Source organism: Lemur catta, chromosome 6, assembly GCF_020740605.2.
Source record: "Lemur catta isolate mLemCat1 chromosome 6, mLemCat1.pri, whole genome shotgun sequence".
NCBI lineage: Eukaryota > Metazoa > Chordata > Mammalia > Primates > Lemuridae > Lemur > Lemur catta.
The window spans coordinates 88565435-88579964 of NC_059133.1; the positions used below are offsets into that span (position 1 = coordinate 88565435).

Consider the following 14530-nt stretch of genomic DNA (forward strand, 5'->3'; position numbering starts at 1 on the left):
AATTTAGCTGGCTAGAAAAGGAAAAAAAAAATAAAATCTAAAACAGCCGTCTAAAAATATCTGTTATCATCAAAAGTACTAAGGAATGGCACTACCCTCCTTTTACAAGATCCTATCGACCTTAGTTTGAGGTGAAAAAGAGCCACAAATGGGTTCTTTCTGAAACACCGCCACGAAGAAAGGGAAAAAATAACGCATCTGAGGAATTTCCTGTCTGCCCCGGCTGGGCAAACGCCGCTTGCAACTGAGACTGCACTGTGGGATCCTCCCTCCCAAATGCTCGTGTCCAGTGGGACCAGGAAGTCTTTAAAAAGGCTAGGATTGAAAAAAAGAAAAATCACCCGAGGGCATGAAGCTGACCACAGACGGCCTTCGGAATGGAGCGGAGAGTTTTCTCACTAGCCTCGATAACTCGCTTCGGAAAAACAAACCCCCCACTGCAGCGCAGTTTTGCCCAGTTTCTGGGCTGCCAGGCCTGTGTGGTCTCTTCGTATTTTCCACTTTGCAGCACTTGCAAGCCAATCCCAAGCTGCTGGGGCTTCCAAATAACTCGGACAGCCTCCCGTCCTTATCTCGCCCTTAGCTGCGTGGTTCTCACAGCTGCTGGCTTCGCACACCCTTCTGGAGTACGGCAGCACTGGGGATGTTTCTGGCCTCCTCAGACGGGTGACCAAATGCTGGGATGCGGGTTTCATTTTGTGCCGCTGGCCACAAAGCAGCCAGGTCACCGACTCTGTTCAGGTACCAACAATCCCTGACACTCTCCAAGAGGCTGAACTCTGCTGACAGGCATCCGAAGCCCGACAGCGGGCACGGAGGGAGGACACAGGGGAGCAAGGGAAGAAAAGAGAGCTTTCCTTTTCACTTGGTCTTTTTAAAAAGCATCTTTTTTTTTTTTCCCCCCCAGCCAATACCCAACAGTAACAGGAACAAACCTGATCCATGTGGCAGGAAAAAGAGGAACCTGAACCTTCTGCAAATATTCTCTTTCCTGACCAGCTGGGCTTGCTGTACTTTGTGAAATTTGCAAAAAAAAAAAAAAAAAAAAATATATATATATATATATATATAATAGATATATATTTCCATAGGAAAACATCAGATGTCTTCCCCTCTATGAATGATGAAAAGTCAAACTGCGTATTCTTAAAAAAACAAAAACACCATGAAACTAACAACGGTGGAAGGGTGAGGGTGAGGAGTTACAGATGGAGAGATTCCAAACGAGAAGGAAAAGTGACATGCGAGTCCCAGGCTCCTGCCCTCCGCCAGAATCCAGCCCCGCCTTTGCTGGGTGGTTTGTCTAAGGTGCTCTGGGGTCCCTCTTGGTCTGCAAGAGAAGTGTCCCTGCCATTTCGGGCTCTCTTCCTTTTCAACTCTCCTCAGCCCGCCTGCCCCGTCACGCCTCCAGCAGTCCTGGTGGGCCGGGGTCCCCGGGGCTGCCGCCCGCCCGCCCGCCCGCCGAGGTGGAATGCTGCTTCCTTCAGCATTCGTCTTCTTGGTACATTTGTTCATCCAGCTCCTGGGACTCAAGGTGCTCCAGACGGTCTGTTCGGCCACTCATGATTTCATCTGGGGTTTTCATAAACCTTTGGGAGAAGGAATGGAGGAGTCAGATTACTTTTTCCTAAAGTTTTCTTCACCTTGAACTCTAACCTAGAGTATATGGAAAGAAAGCCTTCATCATCTTATACAGCTGGAGCGCCACTGAACCCGGACACGAATGCTAACTTAGTGCAAATTAGGAAAAGGCACCCTTGTCCCTGACTGCCTGAAAGTGGCAAAATGACTATACAAGAAGTCTAGGATGACTATGAGGTAGACAGTGCCCTTTGGGGCTGTGGGGTGCATTACTGCGTGACCATTTGAGGGAGCCCTGGCCTAAATTACTTACCTGGGTTTCTTATTTTTAGAGAGTTAGATCTTACAAAGACCCACGAGAGCCATGCATCCATTTCCCTTCCAGACTGCGAGCGAGCCCAGGGAATGGTATGCAACACTTGAATTTCACTCAAAGGATACAATTAATGTTAAGTGGAAAATTTCGATAATAGGACAAGTTAGTGGAGCTTTTGGAAAACCAGAAAGGCAAAAAGAAAGAGAATGTTTTTCAGTGTTATCACTGAGCCACCCAAAATGCTAGCAATGAATCCCTTTTAGTCTGTCTTCCTTTGCAGCTGGGGCACACAGCAAGCCTTATCTTCTTGTTCAATGGGTTTACTTGGAAATGACATCAGTGACAGGTTTCAGGAAGGCAGCCTGGTTGCAAGACGTTCTGCCCATACCATGGGAGTGCCCTTTGCCCAGCCCCATTCTGTGCACACACAACTTTCCCTTCCCGTATACTCTTCCCTGCACCAAATAAACTCTATTTCCTCTCATCCCTCCATGTCCAAAAGCCTATGATGGCCATTTAGTAAGTCAAGGATACACTCTCTGGGCTGCCCATGGGGTCTTCTATCATATTTACCTAGAACTATTACTGCTTTTCCTTTCCGCCCATTATTGCTGAACATCTCAAGTAGCATAATCTGCAGCGTCTACAGTCTGTCTACTTCTAGAATCCTCTAGCTAAAATTTCTCCCTTCACGTCTAAAGTCACAAATGATCCCCTCTAGGCCAACTCCACAGTTGTGCTGTATTTGACCCTCCAAACTACTCCTTTCTTCTCTTGACTACTTTTGCATATTAACCTTCTGATATTACACACCAGGCTTGTGTATATTAAAAGCTTCCATCAGGTAGAAAACAGAATTATATAAAGTGTAATCCTCTTCCTTCTAGGAGCTTACGATCTAGTTGTGGGGAAAGGGCTTTACACATATAACCCTGTATCTGAAAATCTGAAACACTTCTGGTCCCAAGCATTTTGGATAAGAGATACCCAACATGTATTAAAAATGCAAATCATGGTGTGGTTAAGGCTCAAGGAAACCGATGAGATGATGGAGGAAGATATCTATGTGTGTTGGAGCAGCTGAAGAAGGCCTCTTAAAGGGCAGTAGACTTGATGTGGGCCTTGAAGGTATATTAGAAAAGCAAAAGTTAAAGGGATACAGATTCTGGCACAGGGAATCATATTAGTGTTGTAGGGAAGCCGGCAGTATTTTGAATTTGGGAGGCAGGGGAGTGGACCAGAGGTACAAAGAGATTGTTGCAATAATCCCAATGTAAATCGTGAAATCTGGACATCAGCTTCCATTGCCAGGGAAGCAACAGTAACACTTTTGCCTTTCTCTCATCTTCCAAATTTCATGAAAGTACCTGTCATTGGTAAATGTCAACCTGGGACCTTCTGGCAATAAATTCTAGGAAATGTAGTTCCCAGGCTTCTAGCCCCTGCAACACAGAATGGAGTGGGAAGGATGCTGAATAGCCAATAGATAATCCAGCACAATGACTGACTTGGATATAGAAAGGGTTAACTTTAGTTTCAAGGTTGGTTGCTTGAAACAGCGGTGATGTCCCAGATCAGTAACAAGAATTCTGGGTGGAATTTCTAATATGAGAAGAGGGTCTGATTTGGAGGTGTCATGCCCGAAATACTAATACTAAATACTACTACTAATATACTGATATTTAGGTGGACACATTCTTCAAGCTCTTGGAAATTCAAATTTGGAATTTCAGGGAGATTTTAGTGCTGGATATAAAGATTTAAAAGTTTAACCATCGATGTGATAAATGAATTTGTGTAATGGGATCAGCTTATCCAGGAAAAAAAATGTAGAGTGGAAATAGCAGGGAACCAAGGACTAAGTTTAGGGTGAAGGATGAAGAGAAGGGATCAGCAGAGCCAGAAATAGGGTTCTTTTTTAGGGGTATATATTCATGGGGTACAAGTGCAATTTTGCTACATTGATAATGGTGCATTGTGGGGAAGTCAACCTTCACTGCATCTATCACTGAAGCAATGCACATTGTAGCCACCAAACATCCCATCACCCCTTGCCCCACACCTCCAAGTCTCCACTGTCCATCATTCCACACTCTACTTCCATGTGTTCACATTATTTAGCTCCCACTTACAAGGGAGAACATGTGGTATTTGTCTTTGTGTGTCTGATTTGTTTCACTTAAGATAATGGCCTCCAGTTCCATCCACGTTGCTGCAAAAGACATGATTTCATTCTTTTTATGGCTAAATAGTATTCCACGGTATATATACACCACATTTTCTTTATCCAATCTTCCATTGATAGACAGTTTGATTCCATATCTTTGCTATTTGTGGACAGTGCTGCAATAAACATGAGGGCAGGTATCTTTTTGATATGATGATTTTTTTTCCCTTTGGGTAGATACCCAGTAGTGGGATGTTGGATATGATGGTAGTTCTATTTTTAGATCTTTGAGAAATCTCCATACTATTTTCCATAGACCTTGTACTAATTTACATTCCCAAAAACAGTATATAAGAGTTCTCTTTTCTTTGCATCCTCATCAACATCTGTTATTTTTTCTTTCTCATAATAGCCATTCTGATTTGTGTAAGATGATATGTCACTGTGGTTTCAATTTGCATTTCTCTGATGATTAGTGACGCCAAATATTTTTTTATATGCTTTTTGGCCATGTGTATGTCTTCCTTTGAAAAATGTGTATTCATGTCCTTAGCCCACTTTTTAAAATGGATTATTTATCTTTTTCTTGTTGTTTGAGTTCATTGTAAACTCTGGATTTTAGTCCCCTGTCAGATGTATACTTTGCAAATATTTTCTCCCATTCTGCAGGTTATCTGTTCACTCTGTTATTCCTTTTGTTGTGCCGAAGCCTTTTAGTTTAATTAAGTCCCATCTGCCTATTTTTGTTTTTGTTGCCTGTGCTTTTGAGGTCTTAGTCATGAATTCTTTGCCTAGACCAGTGTCCAGAAGAGTTTTCCCCAGATTTTCTTCTAGGATTTTTACAGTTTCAGGTCTTACAGTCAAGCCTTCAATCCATCTTGAGTTGATTCTTGTGTATGGTGAGAGTTAGGGGTCTACTTTCATTCTTCTGTATATGGCAATCCAATTTTCCCAGCACCATTTATTGAACAGTGTCATTTCCCCAGTGTATATCCTTGTCAACTTTGTCAATGATCAGTTGGCTGTAAGTATGTTGCTTTATTTCTGGGTTCTCTATTCTTTTCCATTGATCTATGTGTACCATGCTGTTTTGGTTACTATAGCCTTGTAGTATAATTTGAAGTTAGGTAATGTGATGCCTCCAGCTTTATTCTTTTTAATTAGGATTGCTTTGGCTATTTGGGCTCTTTTTAGCTCCATACAAACTTTAGAATTGATTTTTCTAATTCCATGAAAAATAACATTGGTTATTTTGATAGAGATTGCACTAAACCTGTAGATTGCTTTGGGCAGTATGGTCATTTTAACAATATTAATTCTTTCAATCCATGAACATGGGATGTTTTCCATTCGTCATCTACAATTGCTTTCATCAGTGTTTTGTGGTTTTCCTTGTAGAGATCTTTCACCTCCTTGGTTAAATATATTCCTAGGTTTTTTCTTCTTTTTTTTTTCCTATAGCTATTATAAATGGGATTGCCCTCTTGATTTAGTTCTCAGCTAGGTCATATTGGTGTAAAAGAACACTACTGATTTCTGAAACTGCAGAATTCACCTATCAAATATAAGAGGTTTTTTTGGTGAAGTCTTTAGAGTTTTCTAGGTATAAGATCAAAGCATAACATTGGTGAACAGGAATAATTTGATTTCTTCTTTTCCAAATTGGATGCCTTTTTTTTTCCTCTTGCTTGACTGCTTGGTGAGGACTTCCAGTATAATGTTGAATAAGAGTGGTGAAAGTGGGCATCCCTGTCTTGTTCCATTTCTGAGAAGGAATGTTTTCAACTTTTTCCTGTTAAGTATGATATTGGCTATGGGTTTGTTACATATGGCCTTTATTATTTTGAGGTATATTCCTTTTATGTCTAGTTTGTTGAGGATTTATTATGAAGGGAGGCCAAATTTTACCAAATACTTTTTCTGCATCTATTGAGGTGTGATCATATGGCTTTTGTCCTTAATTTGGTTTATATGATGTATCACATTTATTGATTTGCAGATGTTGAACTATCCTTACATCCCTGGTATAAAACCCACTTGATCATGGTGTATTACCTTTTTGACGTGCTGTTGGATTCAGTTTGCTAGTATTTTGTTGAGGATTTTTGGGTCTATGTTTGTCAGGGATATTGGTCTATAGTTTTCTTTTTTTGTTGTGTCCTTGTTTGGTTTTGGTATCAGGGTGATACTGGCCTCATAGAATGAGTTAGGGAGAATCCCTAGGGAGGCTTCTTTTTTATTCATTCCATTCTATTCCCATCCCTTGAATCGCCTTTTCTGTTCTTTTGAAGATATCAATTATTTTTACTATTCTTAAGTTACCTCTCCTTCCCAATGATAAATGCTACATTCTCTACTCTTTCCAATAAATACTTATCATCCCAGTGAGCTCATCTGCTACATAATGTCATTTTCTACCTGTATATAGATAATTCAAAATTTACATCTCTATCCCTATCTGTTGCTGTTTTCTGTCACACCTGCCAAAACCCACAACCTAAGGTCGTGTTTGTTAATCTCACCATTTCCCAACCTGCATTGGGTCCCAACACATCAATTACTACTAGTGTCAGAGGTCTCCTTCTACCTCTTCTCCCGGGTCCTTTAGGCACCTTCTTTTTCCTCTTCTACTTCTGTCTCCTCTCTTGCATTGTACTTGGAATCACAATCTATGTGGTAGGTTAAGTGGTTGGAACTCATTAGCTGTGAGGAATTCTGGAAAGAGGAATTCTAGTGCTGCAGCTTTCAGACTTTTCTGACTATGATAAGAAATACATTTGACACCATGACTCATCTCTCTCTCTCTGTCTCACACATACCCCTGCAACAAAATTTTCATGAATCAACAGTCACTCTTATTTCATGTGATGCAGTCTGATATTTCCAACTGTATCCTATCCAATTCTTATTTCATTTAAAAAAAAGTTGGACAGACCCGTTAAATGTATTTCATGACTCACTATGGGTCACTCCACTCGTTCAGAAGGCAGCTTACAGGGTGGGTAGCCTGGAAGTCCAGGTTTAATTCCTTGCTTTGCCATTGATGGCGTTCCTTTGATTGATCTCTTTACACTGGACTTTAATGCCAGATAATACTATTTGGTCAATGCATTATTTTAAAGGTGAGTCAGATTGTGTTTGTTTAGCATTGGCTTTATGACAGGACAGACATAAGTAAAAAAAAAAAAATTTTTTTCTTTTTTCTTAAATCCTAACAAACCGGCACCTGGTATCCAATTTGTAGCAATGATGGCTTTGAGTATTAGACAGGCAGGTAGAGATCTTAACATCCCCCTCCTCCCTCTTATTTAAAGAAAACAATATTCTCCCAAAAGAAGGAAAGGAGAAAAAGGAAGTGCTACCTGAACAAAAGCCTTTGTCCTGGCTCCTTCCTGATAATGTTTAGTTTGTAGTAGTGGCGCAGGGCTCTGGACATTTTCTCATAGGTCATGTTTGTTCTGTTCTGTTTGTTCAAAGGAGGAAGAGAGAAAAAAAGCACAAAGACACAATGAAATGAACCTTAGAAAAGGCACAGGGGGAGCTATTAAAATAAAAGCTCTTTGGCTGCTCCCCGGGGCACTGCCAGTTTGGGAATGCTACCTGCTAATCTGCTGCCTTCCAAGCACATTCGTCCCCACCCCTTAGCTCTTACCTTCACTGTCGCCAAGGTTTATTTACTCCTAAGGTGAATCACCCTTTGTCAGAAGTGCTGGAGCCCCAGCTAATAAAGCGTGTCCCACAGCAATCTCTCATTTCCTTTTCCCAACACAGCTCTGCTATGCCTGAGGAATTTCCTGCAGGTTCCCCCTATCTTTGGGGTCATCCTTCACCTTCTGACCCATACAGAGTTTCTCTTTTTTTGTTGCAATGACCTTTCTCAAATTTGTGTTTCTGGTCTGTCATTTTAAGGAAGAATTTGTTTTGTTTAAATTCCTATTGTGGAAGCAAGAATACAGTGGTTTGGAGCCCTGAGGATATGGCACAATGTGGGAGTAGCACAGGGATTTTTCTCAGTGACTCACACATTGAAGTGTCTGTCGGTGGGGTCTTGCCATATCTGGCCACAACTGGAATTATCTGCTGCCTTCTTAGAAGGCTCAGGCCTGGGCAGAGCTTGGCCGGGCCTCCCTGCCATCTCACTCAGCAGATCTGGGCTTGTGCCCCTGCGGTGTCTTCAGGCTTTGCCCCAGATCCACCTGTCGGCTGGCCTGGATCAGGGTCACCCACTGTTTTACATCTGCACACTTGAGCAGTTTCCCTTACTGGAAAAGACTTTATGTTTTAAATTCTATTCCCTCCTCCCTGTTTGGAAAACTGTGGGGCAATCACACTTCTTGCACTGTTTGCTTATAAAGGGGATACGTTACAGTCAGGATGTAAGTATTTGCTGTGTAGAAATGGGCTTTTGTGAACTCAGTTTCTAACTGAGTAGAAAAGCAGTGCCGCTTCCCAAACGTCCCTTGTGAGTCACAGAGTCTTGCAGTACTTCCCATTTACCGGTCCCCAATGACAGCGGGGTGGCAGGGCTAGGTCAAGGGGGGTGGAGATGGGGGTTCTCATGACACAGCCCTATCTAACGGGGGTACGCCAAGTTAATGGGCACCTGGCATGAGGAACAAATGGAAAGAGACGTTTTTAATTTTTTCCTTTCCTTTGCAACTGTCTAATTGTTTGCCCGGTGAGGAAGAAACTAAATAATTACGGGCAGACTTGGGAAGGAGAAGAGAGACAATTATCCTCTAATCCAGGGATAAGGACTTCATTTGGCACTAGTTCATAGAGCAAATATCTGGTGCCCTTTTACCTTATGGTTTCCCCACAGTCGAGCCAGTCCGTTGGGATCCACTATCCGGAATATTTTGGATTCTTTGTCCTCCCATCGGATGAAGTTTTCGTACCGGCTGTCAGAGAGCAACTGATAGACGTAATCCCAAAGCAGTCTACAGTCTGTAGAGGAAAAGGGCAAGAAAACGCTGTTGAAAATGCTTCTCGTCGAGGCCCTGACAACAAGAATCGGGAAGGAACCTAGTGGCCGCGTTTGCCTAGTGTGGACTGACTGTCTGACTTCCTCATTTTACAGAGAGGAAACTGAGGTCCGGAGAGCGGGAGTGAGGGAGTGCTGGAGAAGTGTGACCTCTGCCCCGTGGGGGCCTGAGCCGGGCCAACGGCCTCCTTCCCCCAGTGAGGACTCAGTGACCCCAAAGTCCACGGTCATGACCAAAACCTGAACTTGAGCGGAGGCCACGTGAGAGACAGGGAGCGAGCTGTACCTGGAACAAAGCGGCCCTGCGAGTGGGCTGCAGACAGGCTGGACGGGTAAACAGAGGGCGCCGATGCTGCCAACGGAGCAGTGTAAAAACAGTGGGGCTAAACGATTATTTGGGAGTTGGTGGGAGACACCTAACACATAAACACGAGACGACCGGAGTAGGCTAAAACGTGGCAAAGACGACGAGCGATGAGTGAAATACTGTGGGAAAAGAAAAACTGTGTGGCTTGGTGACGCTGACTGTGGGAACTGTGGCTAGGATGGTTTTAAAAAGAAATACAGATATTTTCATTATAGCATACTTTGGAGGCCTTTAAAATCATTTTATTAGAACGGAATCATGGTAGAAAGGAACCCAGTGTAAAAAATCGTTTTCTCCACTTGCGGAACTGATGTTTGATGATTGGGTCAGGCAATGAATATTTATTTATTAAGTGACCGAGTATGGCCCGGACATGGCGTGAGGCCTGGGCTTTTGGCAGGGGCTGGGTAATTAACAGAAGCCATGACGCACTCCTCCCCTGTGTCCTACTGCTTTCGGGATCTGTGCTGTAAGGGTACGTGGTTTGCCCTTCACAGGTGGGTGGGGATGAAATGTGCCTTCTAGGCCCAGTCGATGCTGGACTGGCCTCCAGGTGAGATAGGGGGCTCCACCTTCCAGGTGTCACTGCAGGATTCTGGAAGTGCCTACTTTGTAAAGGCACTAGTCAGAATGCTGGTAGCAGGTCAGTTACTGAATGCCATCCACGCGCTCGGCATCGTACGTGGACTATTTCTGATCCTCAGGGAGGGTGAAATAACTTGCCTGACATCTCTGGGAAGTGAGCCCTGGGCTCCTGCCCTACAACGTTCTTTCTTTCTTATGTCCCAGAGAAAGAAATACGCCCTTCTCTGGGGCATGTTTACAAGCGAAATTCAGTCAGGCCTCCCTGGGCAATTTCTGAATCTTCCTGAGCTCCTGCTTCCTCACTTAGGAAATGGGAATAATGACACTTACTTTACAGGATTATTATATCAGTGATAATGTGAGTGAAGAGAAAGTAATAAAAATAACAACAATATTAAGAGGGTGCTGTTTGCAGGTGCCGTGCTGTGCCTTCAACAAGCGAGGTTACATCTGACCCTCGTGCCACCTTACGCGGCAGGTGCTGTTGCTATTCCTATTTTATGGACCAGGAAGCTGGGGCTGAGAGGGTTTGGTGACTTACTCACTGAAGGGCACAGCCTGTGGGTGGCACATGGAGGACTGCAGACTCTGCAAGACTCTGGAGTCTGTGCTATGCCATATGCGACTTCTATTCTCAGAGAAACCAGTTAACGGGCATATATCTGTAAAATCTTAGGACTTCCCAGGGCAAAGGTCAGCCTTGCTTAGTGAGTTCACCTTTGTGAACCTCGCTTTCTCTCTGAGCAGCAGAATGCACTGGCATAAACGTGGCATTTCCCAGAAGCTTAATCTTTCAAGGAACTACCATTAAACTTACAATGACCCTGTATCTCAGTATCCCTTACTGTATCCTTTTCTTCTGTGTTATGTGTGTCCAAAAATTAATGTGATGTGTAATTTGCTGTGTTTTAGAAAAGGACAGGTGGTGTCCTTCTTGAAATAGTGACACCATCACGCTGTAGTTTGAACCCCATGCTAGCAGCAGAAGCTGGCCAGCCACTTCCATGACACCCCCTTCCCAAGGCCGCGTCCTTTATTGCCAGAGGGTGGACTGAGGTGGGGGGAATAACGGGAGATCCAAGAAGTCATCGTCATACTATTGCAGACAGAATAATCTAGCTCATTCTTAAGGCACTTGGAAGACGGCGGCTCTGGTTTCTAGGCAGAGTAGTAGAGTAGGCAAAGTGTCTTTACCCCTTGAAGTCACCCCGTCTTGTCACTCTCACTACAAACGGACACAGAGAACTGCTAGGGTCTGAATGTTCGTGTCCTCCCCAAATCACGTGCTGAAATCCTAACCTTCAAGGTGATACCATTAGGAGGTGGGGCCTCTGGGGGTGACTAGGTCATGAGGGCTCTGTCCTCACAAGATGGATCAGTGCCCTTCTAAAAGAGGCCCGAGAGCGACCCCTCGTCCTGCCACCATGTGAGGACTTAGCAAGAAGGTGCTACGAGCCAGGAATGGGGCCCTCAGCAGATGCCAAATCTGCCAGTGCCTTGACTGTGGACGTCCCAGCCTCCAGAACTGAGCAATCAATGTCCACTGCTTATAAGCCCTCAGTCCGGGGTGGTTTGTCACAGCAGCCCGAACAGACCAAGACAAGAACTGAGCTGCGGTTTAATGTTCCAGTTTTTGCCCTACTATCAAATGGCAGATAAACTTAAATTTTCCACAGTCCCTTCCAGCTGCAAAACATCTGACAAAACCAAATACTGTCACAGAAAATGCCAGTAAATGAGGAGGAACAAAGGTGGTTTGTGGATGACCCCTCCCTTGTCTCCCTGCAGGGTTTCAGTCATCTTCACGGCAAATAGGCTGACGACGCCGCTGGGTTCCCCTGGATTGGGAACGTGATCCTCTAGTGCGTTCGTCTTAAGAAAATCTAGCAATAAAGAACTACCTGGTTGTCTTTTGTAGTTTGGTGTGAAGACAGTTTGCCCATAGGAAGGTGAGTGAGCTCCTGGCAGTTCTAGGTGGAAGGCACTCTATTCGGCAGCCCGCCATGGAGTTGAGACTTAAAGTGGGTGGTTCCCCATCTGCATCTGCGTAAGGGTTTTTACTGCATTGTTTCCGTCATTTCTCTTACTGTCACGGTACATTCTATTTCTCATAAAATGATGCAACATGAGCAGACCATTTCTGCGTGCAAGGGACTAACCAGCACTGGGGTACCATGTAGGGCTGTCAGAGGCATCAAACTCGGCTCTAGAACATTATCTACTCTTTGGATGGCAAATGAAGGGCAGGGCTTACCAGAGAACAGATTTTACCTATGGGCTTCAAGAACATTTGTATCTTGCAAGTTTTTCCCTTTCATAAATGTGAAAATAACCCCAAACAAGCTGCCAATTGATCATTTTAAATGACATTTCATCCAGCAAAGCCAACTTTAGCTCAGTAATAAAAATATGTTGACATTCAAGACATATTGAATTACTCAGTCACTAACGGAGGTAGCAACAGGAATTTTGTGGCATAAAGCAGTTGTTTCAAGCTCAGAGTAAGAGTGGCTTTTAGAGTGTTATTGATTGTTTTGTTTCTTTGGTTAAAAATTATGTCCAAATGATAAAAATAACTGCCTGACCATACAATAGGTTTTTTTTTTTTTTTTTAACAATTGAAGTTCCAGCAATGTGAGTGATTTTTGTTTTTAAGATTTCTATTAAATAAAAGGCAGGGCCTCTTTAGTTCCGTAGATCCTTTGGAGGCTATTATCACGGCTCACCTGGAATTTTTCAGTTTTGTCTAAATCCATGTCTGCACAGGTACAATGTTCTTTGATCACCAATGAAAATGCTTAATACTACATAATAAAACACACCAAATTCTGTAAACAAAAGTTCACCCCACTCCAAAATGAACACGTGTGTATAAAAAGTATTTTTGTATCACAAGGTATTCAAGTTAAGTGTGTTTCTCTTGAAGGGCCTTCTTCTATATCAAGGCATATGGATATTTTAAAGAAATGTCCATTATTTGGATTGTTTCTTCCGCAAGAAGTTTACGAAAGGGTTTAGCGTGAGTACAGTGTCATTTTCCAACTGCAGACAGTGAACTCTCTTTCTTGCTGGGTGAGGTGCCCTGGGCATCCGCAGCTAAAAGGCATTGTAAAAAATCTCTTCCTGTGGTTAAGGAGAACAATTTTCACTCCCACGTCTGTCTCCTACCAGAGACTCATTGTATAAACTCATTGAGCAGAGATTGTAAAAAGACGGGCAATTCACACATAACCAACATGGTTTCTAAAGGGAAAAACCATGCCAGACAAAACTGATGTTTAAAAAAACTTGAGTAGGCAAGTCAAGTTATTGACAAAGGGAATGTTTAATGAGGGTGGGTAATTTAAATTTCAGGAAAGCTTCTAAGAAAGTCATTTCATGTTGTTTTAGCTTCCCCAGTAGAATTTTAAAGGAAGGTTTGTAAACCAGTGTTCTACGGGTATAATTACCAACGGGGAGAGGCTGAGTGTCCCTGTTAAATTTTTAAAAGTTTATCACCTAAAAATGAATAATTTTATTTCGAGTTCAGCAATAAAACAGGTAAAGGAACATACAAAATAAGAAGTTGCTACTGTGCTTTATAGCAGTGGTTTGAAAGTGGGGACGATTTTGCCACCCCAGGGGTATTTGGCAATGTCTGGAGACATTTCTAGAGTGGAGGGTGCTACTGATATCTAGTGGGCAGAGGCAGGGATGCTGCTAAATACCTTAAAGTGCACACAACCACCCCTTACAACAAAGAATTATTTGGCCCAAATACCCAAAGTGCTGAGGTTGAGAAACCTCCATATTGGAAACACGTTTACAGCATTCAGGGGGCCACTGCTGCTGGGTCTTTTTTCTTCCTTCATTTATCTAGAAGCAGAAAGTTGATAAATCCAGTGCAGCTAACTCTGTGTTGATACACAGAGGTGTGTTTACAATGGGCAATTGCTTGTGCTTTGCTGTAGCTTAGGAAAACAGAAGCCATATGTGCACGGTGGCACGCTCGGCCGGGGAGGGAGACATGGAGGCAAAGAATACAAACCTGTGCTTCCTGGCTTCTTGGGGCAGAGGAACCACAGCTGCAGAGAGGCCGGACCTTTTCACCTCTGATTACATAAGGTGCGGGACGGCTGGGAAACACGCAGCTGGAACCCAAGGACGCCCGCCGCTGCTTTGCTTAGGTGTGGGTGCAGCCGGGGCCCCACACCCAGAGACTGCAGAGCAGGGACACTGTATTCCAGCCAAGTGTACCTCTAAACTGGAATTTCCAGTCTCAAGTCCCTTCTATTATTTGCCACGCAGCCACTGTGCTGTCGTTTTATCTTTCAGAAACATTGTCCTGAAACTTATTTCTTTTTTAGGGCTCTTTGATTTCTGTTGTTCACCCTGAAAATAAAATGTGGCCACTCCAAATATTCCTGTTGGGGTGACGGATCCTCCCCTCCCCAAGGCCCATCAGCCCTAGTCATGGTCTCGTCCATCCCCTCCAAATACGGATGGCAGGCAGAGCCTCGGAGGAGCACGAAAGCAGATCTGCAAGGAAAT

The 14530-nt window shown here is 43.6% G+C and overlaps 1 protein-coding gene across 3 annotated transcripts in view; it reads right to left on the minus strand.

Annotated features, from left to right (window-relative positions):
• Positions 1-1063: 1063 nt before the first annotated feature.
• ETV6 (ETS variant transcription factor 6) overlaps positions 1064-14530 on the minus strand; it is a 221030-nt gene continuing 207563 nt past the window's right edge. For all 3 annotated transcript variants that reach the window (XM_045554316.1, XM_045554317.1, XM_045554318.1), the window contains 3 exons: positions 8869-9011; positions 7427-7527; positions 1064-1589 (listed from right to left, as the gene is read on the minus strand). In XM_045554316.1, the coding sequence (XP_045410272.1) occupies positions 1484-1589; positions 7427-7527; positions 8869-9011 (350 nt within the window). In that variant the 3' untranslated portion in view covers positions 1064-1483. The remainder of the gene's footprint in view (positions 1590-7426; positions 7528-8868; positions 9012-14530) is intronic.